The following is an 11,461-nucleotide window of genomic DNA, read 5'->3' as shown; positions in this document are numbered from 1 at the left end:
GTTATTAAAGTGAACTACTTTCTTTCTCCCCAAGTATATAGGACACCCCAAGTACTGCATCGGGAACTGAAGTTGAGAAAATCCAGTAATATCCTCCACTTTATTGAGCTCAGATTGAGGAAAGTTTGTTGACACATAGAAACAAATTTACTCTTTTTGATCTTCTATCATGAGATGATTTCATATGACTGGTTGGTTTCATCCTCTAAATAAGTATTATTTTGAGCAATTTAGTAGGTAAGTATTGATAAACAGAGTAAGAATAAGTTTTCGTTAAGAGTGCCTCCACTCTTAATTAGAAATTTTTAGTTCAAGCACGCTTTCCGTTTAAATGAACCTTATACCATGTGAATCCTAATTAATCGGTCAGTTTATACTAAAACGAAATATTAAAACATAAAAGGTCAATATTAAGAGCAAAAGGTTTACAAGAAATCCACTTCTTGTGATTTTCTTTGGATTCTCCTGGACTGGCCAGCTGTAAAAATCAGCTTGTTTTGAGAAGTGTTATAAATAGAATTATATTTAAGGTGAATGTCTATATTTTAGAGAGATTTTAGGGTTTGTTACTTGGTGGCTAAGTTATATTTTTTCTATAAATAGAGGGGTTCTATTCCATTGTAGTTCATCCCAAATCAATAAGAATTCTCTCTCTCTTTCTTTGTAATATTCTTCTTTATTGTTTCATTTCACGTTATCACCACGAGACTCTACCGTCTTAAGAAACTCTTTGAGAAGACTAAGGTATAATTTCTCTCCTCTTTTAACTATGACTGATATTATGAAACGAAAGTTCGTTGCCCTTGAAATTTTGGGCAAGAACTATATGACATGGGTGTTGGATGCTGAAATCCATTTAGATGCAATGAGTTTTGGAGATGACATTAAAGATAAAAATAAAGCATCTACCCAAGACTATACTAAGGCATTGATTTTTCTTGCACCATCACCTTAATGAAGAATTGAAAATAGAATATCTCATAGTCAAAGATCCACTTGTTTTGTGGAATGACTTAAAGAAAAGATATGATAACTTAAAGTTGGTCACTCTTCCACAAGCACGATATGATTGGGCTTATTTGAGGCTCCAAGACTTTAAGTCTGTTTCTGAATATAATTCTGCGATGTTCAGAATTACTTCTAAATTGAAACTCTATGGAGATAGTATCACTGACTATGATATGCTTGAAAAAATGTTCACAGTGTTTCATGCTTCCAATATGGCCTTGCAACAGCAGTATCGAGAGAAAGGTTTCAAGAAGTACTCTGAGTTGATTTCTCTTCTCCTTGTGGCTGAACAAAACAACGACTTGCTCATAAAAAATCACAAAAATCGATTGGGACATCCTGGATCAATTATGATGAGACGGATTTTAGAAAACTCAAATGGACATCCATTAAAGAATTTAAAGATTCTTTTAAATAATGAATTTTCTTGCACTTCTTGTTATCAAGGCAAGATAATTATTAGACCATCACCAACAAAGGTTGAGATTGAGTCCCCTGCATTTTTGGAACGTATAAAAGGAGATATATGTGGACCTATCCATCCGCCTAGTGGGTCATTTAGATACTTTATGGTCTTAATAGATTCATCTTCTAGATGGTTTCATGTGTGCCTATTGTCATCTCGCAACCTGGCGTTTGTAAAATTAATGGCACAAATAATCGATTACGGACACAATTTCTCGATAATCCACTTAAATCTATTAGACTAGATAATGCTACTGAGTTTTAATCCCAAGCATTTAATGATTATTGCTTATCAATTGGGATAAAAGTGAAACATCTTGTATCTCATGTTCACACTCAAAATGGCCTTGCAGAGTCTTTGATTAAACGTTTGCAATTGATAGCAAGACCATTACTCATGAAAACGAGGTAACCCACTTCTGTTTGGGGTCATTCCATTTTTCATGCAGTAATGCCGGTTCGTCTCAGACCGATAAATTACCAGAAATATTTTCCGTTGTAATTAGTTTTGGGTCATAAACTTAATATATCCCATTTAAGAATTTTTGGATGCGCAGTATATGTGCCTGTAGCACCGCCATATCGCACCAAAACGGGTCCCCAAAGAAGGTTAGGAATATATGTCGGGTTTGAATCGCCCTCCATTATTCGCTACCTCAAAACATTAACGGGGGATTTGTTCACTGCTCGATTTGCTGATTGTCGATTCGATGAGGCATTTTCCCCAAAATTAGGGGGAGAAATTGGTGAAACCAAACAGAAAATTTTGTGAAAAAATCCATCATTATCTCATCTTGATCCACGTACCTCTATTTATGAAAAAGAGGTGCAAAAGATTATTTATTTGCAGAAAATAACAAATCAAATGCCAGATACATTTACGGATCTGAAAAGGATAACAAAATCACATATCCCTACAGAGAATGTTCCAATCCGTATTGATGTCCCTGTTGGATAATTTTCTAGTGTCATAGCTAATAAGTCAAAAGCATGCCTAAAGCGTGGCACGCCAGTGTGTTCTAAGGATCAAAATCCTAGAAAAAGAAAATTAAATGATAAATATGACACTACGAAAGAATCTCATAAAGAAACCCATGATTTAACCAATCTTGAGATTCATGAGAAAATCACTGAGTCTGAGACTCAAGAAAATAAGAAACTATCAATAAACCCAATCGATATTGAGACAAATTTGAATCGATTGGATATAGTGGTGGATTATGTCTTTGCATATAATGTTGCATCTAGCATTATGCAAAATAGTGAGTATCTTGAACCTCAATCTATTGGAGAATGTCAACAGAGACGTGATTGGACAAAATGGCAAGAAGCAATCCAATCCGAGTTAGATTCACTTGCGAAACGTAAAGTTTTTGGGCATGTGGTCCAAACACTTAATGGTGTTAAGCCTGTTGGCTATAAATTGGTCTTTGTACGTAAAAGGAATGAGAAAAATGAGTTACAAAAATATAAGGCACGCCTTGAGGTATAAGGATTTTCACAAAGGTCCGGTGTCGATTATGATGAGACATATTCACCTGTTATGAATGCAATAACATTCAGTTATCTCATTAGTTTTGTTGTTCATGAAAAGCTTGACATGCATTTAATGGATGTGGTTACAGCCTACCTTTATGGCTCAGTTGATAATGAGATATACATGAAAATTTTTGAGAGATTTAAAATACCTGACGCACATAATTCAAAGTTGCGGGAAATATTTTCAATCAAATTGCAAAGATCTTTGTATGGTCTAAAGCAATCAGGATGAATGTGGTATAACCGTCTTTGTGAGTATTTATTAAAAGAAGGTTATATAAATGATGGCATTTGCCCATGTATTTTTATAAAGAAAATAACATCGAAATTTATTGTACTTGCCGTATATGTTGATGACATAAACTTTATTGAAACTCCTATAGAACTCTAAAAAGCAATTGATTATTTAAAGAAGGAATTCGAGATGAAAGATCTCGAAAAAATAAAATTATATCTCGGTTTGCAAGTTGAACATTTGGCAAACGAGACTTTTGATCATCAATCTGCCTACATGAAAAAGGTATTGAAACGGTTTTACATGGATGTAGCATATCCATTAAGTACTCTGATGGTTGTTCGATCACTTGATGTGAATAAGGATCCGTTCCGACCTCAAGAAAAGAATAAAGAGCTACTTGGTACTGAAGTACTATATATTAGTGCAATTGGTACACTAATGTATCTTACTAATACTACAAGGCCTAACATAACTTTTTCAGTTAATGTCTTAGCAAGATATAACTCTGATCCTATAAGGAGACATTTGAATGGAATAAAACACATATTGCGGTATCTAAAGGGAACTACCGATATGGGCTTATTTTATGACAATAATTGCAGTCCCGATCTTGATGGTTATGCCGATGCAGGATATTTATCCGATCCACACAAGACTCGATCTCAAACAGGTTATGTGTTTATATGTGGAGGCACTGCCATATTTTAACGATCGACTAAGCAACCAATCATTGCTACTTCATCTAATCATGCTAAGATAATTGCTATTCATGAAGCAAGTCGAGAATGTGTATGGTTGAGGTCTATAATACATCTTATTCGAGACAAATGTGGTTTGAAGTGTGACAAACTACCCACGATTTTGTATGAAAATAATGCAGCATGCATAGCCCAATTGAAGGGAGGATTCATAAAAGGAGATAGGACAAAGCACATTTCACCAAAGTTATTTTTCACACATGATCTTCAAAATAATGGTGATATCAATGTGCAACAGATTCGTTCAAGTGATAATATGGCTGATTTGTTCATCAAATCTTTATCGACATCAACTTTCAAGAAGCTAGTGTACAAGATTGAGATGCGAAGGCTCAAGGATGTGAATTGATGCTCTCATCAGGGGGAGTTAATAAACGTTGTACTCTTTTTTCCCTTACAAGATTTTATCCCACTGGGTTTTCCTTGCAAGGTTTTTAACGAGGCAACCAAAAGACGTATTTCTAAATATGTGTACTCGTTTTCCTTCACTAGACTTTTTTTCCACTGGGTTTTATTTTAGTTAAGGATTTAACGAGACACATTATTTGTTGAGTAGACATTCAGAGGGAGTGTTATAAATAGAATTATATTTAAGGTGAATGTCTATATTTTAGAGAGATTTTAGGGTTTGTTACTTGGTGGCTAAGTCACTTTTTTTCTATAAATAGAGGGGGTTCTATTCCATTGTAATTCATCCCAAATCAAGAAGAATCCTCTCTCTCTTTCTTTGCAATATTCTTCTTTATTGTTTTATTTCAAAAAGTATTTTTTTTAAAAGTACTTTTCTCAAAAGTATTCTTGGTGAGAAGCAGTTTGTGTTTGGCTAATTAATTTGAAAAGTATTTCTGAGCAGCAATTAGTGTTTGACGAAACTTTTAAAAACTACTTCTAAGTGTTTTTCAAAAAAGTATTTTTGGAGAGAAGCTATTTTTTTCTGCTTCTCCAAAACTGATCCTCCTTCTACTCAAAAATACTTTTTTTCCTTCTAAAAGCTTAGTCAAACACTTCAACTTTGAAAAAAAATACTTTTACCGAAAAGAAAGTGCTTTTGATTTTAAAGAAGCTTGAAACAGGCTATTATTCTCGAGACCAATTTTTGATAGCACGGGACAAATAAATTAGTAAACTAACTAAATAAAGTAGTGTGCCTTTTTAAAAAAACTAATTCTCATTAATGATGATAAGTTACATATAAGTATTTTCATTATTTTTTAAAATGAAAATTATCAACTCTCGCTCTTAATACACGTGTAAACCATAGTATTTTTCCATGGGAAAGTTTCATAAATACAAGATCTATAAGAGTTAATTACATAAAATACAACTAATTTTCAAATTACAAATTGTGCAACCATATAGTGTGTATAATATTATTAAGTAGCATGTAACTGTTTAAAAACCCAAAATGGACGTCCATACGAATGTTAGTAGCATTAGTCGCAGTTTATGGTTTTGAAATTCATCAAATGGATGCTAAGACGGCCTTCTTAAATGGAGATTTGGAGGAAGAAATCTACATGGAACAACCTGAAGTGTTTGTGGTTCCAGGTAAAGAAAAGAAGGTATGTAGACTTGTTAAGTCTCTTTACGGACTAAAACAAGCACCCAAATAATGGCATGCGAAATTTGACCAAACAATATTGTCAAATGGTTTTAAGATAAATGAATGTGATAAATGTGTGCACATTAAAAATATTTCAAATCACATACTCATTGTTTGCTTATATGTGGATGATATGCTGATAATGAGTAATGACATTGCCAACATAAATGCGACTAAGCGTATGCTAACTAGCAAGTTTGATATGAAGGACTTGGGAGTTGCTGATTTAATTCTGGGGATTAAGATCAATAATACTCCTCAAGGTCTGGCATTGTCAGAATCTCATTATATTAAGACAGTACTTGAAAAATTCAAGCACTTAGGGTTAAAAGTTGCAAAGACTCCAATTGACGTGAATCTCGCATTAACAAAGAACAAAGGCCAAAGCATATCACAATTGGATTATGCTCATGCGTTGGGATGCTTAATGTATATCATGAATTGTACACGATCAGATATAGCTTGTGCTATAAGCAAATTGAGTCGATACACGAGCAATCCAGGTCAATCTCATTGGATGGCAATGAAACAAGTTTTGGGATATTTAGAACATACCCACGACTTTGCTTTGCACTACAGTAAATATCCTGCGGTGATTGAGGGATATTGTGATATAAATTGGATCATCGGTTCAACTGATTATAAGTCCACAAGTGGATATGTATTCACTATTGGTGGAGCAGCGGTATCTTGGAAGTCGTCCAAGCAAACTTGTATTGCCCGCTCTACAATGGAAGCTGAGTTCATAGCCTTAGATAAAGCCGGTGAAGAAGCTGAATGGCTCCGGAATTTCTTGGAAGACATTCCATTTTGGCCCAAACCGTTGGCACCAATATGTATACATTGCGATAGTCAAGCGACAATTGAAAGGGTTGGGAGCGTGATGTATAACGGTAAATCTCGTCATATACGACGAAGACATAAAATCGTTAGGCAATTACTGTCTAGAGGAATTATCATGATTGACTATTTAAAGTCAAGCGATAATGTATCGGATCCACTTATAAAAGGCCTAACTAAAGAGGTAGTTGAGAAATCATCGAGGGGAATGGGACTATGGCCGAGAACAAGCCATTGTGGCGGTAACTCTACTTAGAAGACTGGAGATCCCAAGATCTAGGTTCAAGGAGATCAAACAAAGTCATTAATGATGGTTCAACAATGTCAACTAAAAGTTTGGTCCATTCTCGTGATGAGACAATGTTCAGTACCAAGGATAAAGCATTAAGGCTTTTTAATAATTTCTAAATTTGATACGAGGTATATCAAATAGTGTATCTACGGGATGACACGTTTAGGAATCACCTATGTAAGTGTGAAGTGTTAGCCGCTTCAAGAAAAATTTTGTAAGGCCAATTCTCTACGCACTTATTAAATCAGGCGGTGTTCATGGCTGAAACGAACACAACAATGAGAGCCAAAGACGGTTAAGGGTTAGTTGTGTGACTTATGGTTGTCTAGGTATACACCAAAGTTCGACGGTTCAAAGATATCAAATCTACCGATTGACCGAGTATATCCGACATAAGTTCACTACGGAAAGTTCAAAGGGAAACCTACTTATCCAGATGCAATTAATCCTTGCTTGCGAATCACACAGTTTTTCATGCATATTTTCGTGATATAGCCATTCCTCATTCATGTGGGGGATTGTTGGGGTTTTAAGCTTAAATGTAGCTTAAAAATTATTGGGGTTTTAAGCTTAAATGTAGCTTAAAAGAGGGTGAATGGAAAATGGAGGGAAATTAAAAATATTTGAGTTTCCCTCCTTGACAAAGGGACATTGTCCCATATTGGAAGAGGAAAAGATTTTGATGGGTATATATACAATTGCACTTCTTCTAGCTCTTAAAGAGTTAAGAAGAAGGCAAGCCTCGCGCCGTCGTCGTCGTCGCTCGCTCGGGTCGGCTTCGGCTTCGGAAAAATGATTGATTGATTAATTTTTTGGACCAAATTTATTTGTTAATAGTAAATATTAACAGAAATATTATTAAATATTCGATTTTTTGTAAACGGAATATTAATATTAAATCCAACGTAATAGTATATGCTCTTCGCTTTTTGTAAAAGATATTTATAATATGGCCGAAACAGTTTGCTCCTCTTAGGATTTGAAGAACAGTTTGCACCTCTTTAGATTTGAAGAAACAGTTGGCACCTCTTCGGATTTGAATAGTTGCACCTATTAAGTTTTGAATAGTTGCATCTCTTCAGTTTGAGCTCAACATTGGCTATAAATACCAGTCCATTCTCTCAGATTTTCCATACGAATTTCTGACTTCTCCTCCTTTCTTCTACATTGTTTTAACTACAAACAAAGAAACAGTAAGTGTGATTTGCTACCGATCTTTGTGTTCGCTGAAACACTGGTGTTTGAAGTATCGCTACACCAGTGTGTAATTCGTTCTATCCTGAGAGGAAATAATCCACAACCTTGGGTACTAGGAGGGGATTAAATTCCTTAAGGAAACACTGTGAATTCAGTGGGCTCGGATTAAATTCTGTTTCTTTTACATTTCTGTTTATATGTTATTTTATCTTCTCCAAAATTATTTTATAAATACAGTTCAGTAACACTTTAACCCTACTACATGTCGAAAATATTATAGATATGAAATATATAAGGTATTTGATATACTATATACGTTATACCAAGATATAATATATATATATATATAATTCTACAATATTATTTGGATTTAATTACCTGGGTCTTAGTCATATTAGATAAAAAAAAACAATATCGAGTATATCACATAGAAGCACACATAATATACATCTCCTCTCCGTCTTCTTTTAATTCATTATCGTGACATAGTAAAAGAGGGACACACACAGATTGCACTCGCAGGACTCATCCATTTTGCACTATTTTTCTCCACGAGAATACAGAACTCAAAAGACACCCAAGAAGTAACACCGACCATCAACGTTGTGTCATCCCACTTTATTTTTATATTGATCTTGGTAATTAAATGGCAAGGAGAGTTGTTATACACAAGATGATGATAGGTTTATAAGTAATACAAAAAGGGCTATGGGTTTGGGTGGTGGTAATTGGTAAATGAGTTGAAATGGAATAAATTGATATGCATTCATTTGTGGGTCCACGTTTAGAAGAGTAATTTTACGATCTAGCTCCATTCAGGGTGATGTGCGTATCTAAAAGGAAATTAAAAGTCATCAACTTTTATTGTGTAATGGAAGTTAGACACAGTTGAAATTATGAACTCAAGGTGGATTAAGAAATCTTAGATAGTTTTGCTTATCATATATAATGATAGTTGTCACGATAATCCTTATTTGCAAATATTAAAATGAGAAATAGACCATTTCTTTGTTTATATCTGTACATATGAGGTGTCATGGTAAATCTTTTGGCTCAATTATAGAACCAATATCAATGATCCCAAGATCAACTATTTTGGCTCAATTGACCTCCAATTCATTTCTTCAAAGGACCTTCCACTCCATTGATCATCTAATTTGGCATTATTTGCCACGTGTCAATATTTAATTTGTCCACATTGTAGGCTCACTTTTTACGTAAATAATAATTACCTTAGATCTTGTTGTCAAAACCTTTATATGAATATTTTAATTCAAGGTCCTAAAATATCCAAAGCCATACTAAAACTCAAGAAATTGAAATAAACATCAGATGTGGGTACAAAGGCATACTAATACCGCATAAGGCCGGTCAACAATTAAAGGTGTTTAATACACTTTGATCTCTCATTTTTCACGAATGCAATACATATACAGGACTTGCGTCACCAACTACAACATTATAAGTTATAATTATTTTTTGTTATTTTTTAAAATAAAAATTATCATTTATGCTCTTTAACACGTGTAAACCACGTATTTTTCCAATTCAGCTATATTAATATCACATAAATTCGGTCAATAATTAAAGGTTATTGCTCTTCTAGTAGATAATTCTGATTTCGTAACAAGCACAAATGTCACTACGATCAAATTGAATTCAAACATTGCTAATATTTTCCTCTTTCTTTTTCAAGCTGTATGATTTATACAATTCTGTCCATATTCACGTCTCATGTTTATACAAATCATAGGATGCCCATACAAAATCAATAGCACAAGCTTTCTTCGAGTCGAACCTGACCCACGGCTTACCCGACCCGCTCCAGTGAAGCAGACTCGTTGGACCAGGGTGCGGTTTCCGGCAGCTTCCCTTCACATTATCACCGCCCAAACCGTGCTGGTTCCATCTATGGTCAACATGCGCCACGTCACCAGCAAAAACCAGTAGAAACGGCGGCAAAGATCCGAGCTCATAGATCTGATTCGTCTTCTGGATATCCATCCATTCCTCGATCAGTTTCGTGTACCCGACCCGCCTCCATTTCACTAAATCCATAACCATAACACCTGTATTAAAGTAACACGGCTTCCTTTTCCGTCCGGCGAATACGCCAGAAAATCTCATGTCCGACAAGAATCTCGCCGTGAAATACGTCGTGAAGTTAGCGTGACAATATTCCGGCGTTCCGATTGCCTTTTCCCCCAAGTTTGTGCTCCACAGCTTGAAAATATCATCAATTACAATTATATCCGAATCTAAGTATATAACTCTGTGAATCGAAGGTTCTAGAAGCTCAGCTAAGTAATTTCTCGCATAATTGAGAGGATGTTCAAGTGCTTCTCGTACGGAAGTTGAAATCAAGGTTTTTACTCTTTTCGAATCAAAGTAATATACATTGAATTTCAATTCAGGAAAAATGTACTGAATTAAGGTTTTGAGATTCGTATCTGAGACTAAGAAGTGGAAGAATACATTCTCTGGACATTTAGAATGGCGTAGAATCGAATGAACGGCTGCGATTGATCCACGTAGATACTGATTATCAAGAGTCATCGCTACATGAACAAATTTTGAATATTCAATTTTCTCAAATTTTGTTCTGTCGGTACTAGAGCTGCAATCAGGTGCACTGCGGAACACGGAAGCTTTACGGTACGAGAACTGAGATGATTGAAATGGTGAAAAGATGATGATTAACATTGCAACAGCGAAAATGCATGAAAATCTCATAATCCGTACTATTTTCACTGGGTAAATTTCTTTCCTCTGCTTATTCCTCTTCATTTTCTTTTTCAATGTTGAAAAATGCGTAAAAATCTACTCCATAATTGTTTGAGTTACATAACTGAACTAGAAGAGGGAGAATTTGTAGGCAAATAGTAATGTATGAAGTATTTCGTGTTTAATACTATAAATTAACTTTCTGTGTAATTTATTCGAATTCCAGTTAGCTTAAATTCAGTTTTAATAGCAGTGAATGGTCAGTTGAGTAGTTATGGGCGGTTACAGACTTCGTTAGGAAATTAGTTACTTGAGCTGAAGTTAGAGCAGTTGCATTGTTTTTCAGCTATATTAGCTCAAGAGCAATCAACTGTATTTGTATAAAACTATGTAAGCAAATATACCCATCGGTGGAGCTAGAAGCTCGGAAACGGATTCGGCCGAACCCAATAACTTTTGTTCAAATAGTATATTTTTACCAAAAAAATCATTAAATATGTACGTATATTAAAATTAGAACCCAGTTACTAGCACTTAAAATTATCGTTAAAATCTAGAACTCATAAAATTGAAATCCTGGTCGCGCCTCTGAATATATCGATTTGGCTCTCAGCAAGAGTATCATAGTCGCTTATTCTCTAGAATCATCGTTAATTTGGAGGGAAAGGATGGATTGTTAGTAAGAACAATTTCGAAGAACAAAAAATCTCAGTATTATGCTTTGAAGAGGATTCGAACATTCACGTTCTTTAGCACGAGATTTTGAGTCCAGCATATCTACCATATATACCGCCATT

At 34.8% G+C, this 11,461-nt stretch overlaps 1 protein-coding gene across 1 annotated transcript; it reads right to left on the bottom strand.

Moving 5' to 3' along the window:
- Nucleotides 1–9,593: 9,593 nt before the first annotated feature.
- On the bottom strand, nt 9,594–10,857 carry LOC104113248 (probable galacturonosyltransferase-like 7). Its single transcript, XM_009623359.4, has one exon. It carries the CDS (start codon nt 10,725–10,727, stop codon nt 9,666–9,668), a length of 1,062 nt encoding a protein of 353 aa, XP_009621654.1. The 5' UTR covers nt 10,728–10,857; the 3' UTR covers nt 9,594–9,665.
- Between the last annotated feature and the right edge of the window lie 604 nt (nt 10,858–11,461).

Source organism: Nicotiana tomentosiformis, chromosome 2, assembly GCF_000390325.3.
Source record: "Nicotiana tomentosiformis chromosome 2, ASM39032v3, whole genome shotgun sequence".
Classification (NCBI taxonomy): Eukaryota; Viridiplantae; Streptophyta; class Magnoliopsida; order Solanales; family Solanaceae; genus Nicotiana; species Nicotiana tomentosiformis.
Note: the sequence above shows the minus strand (reverse complement) of the source record. Positions and strands in the feature narration are given on the sequence as shown.

What these genes read in the sequence shown, in the direction of transcription:
- LOC104113248 (XM_009623359.4), bottom strand. Translation starts at nt 10,727, where the DNA reads ATGAAGAGGAATAAGCAGAGGAAAGAAATTTACCCAGTGAAAATAGTA.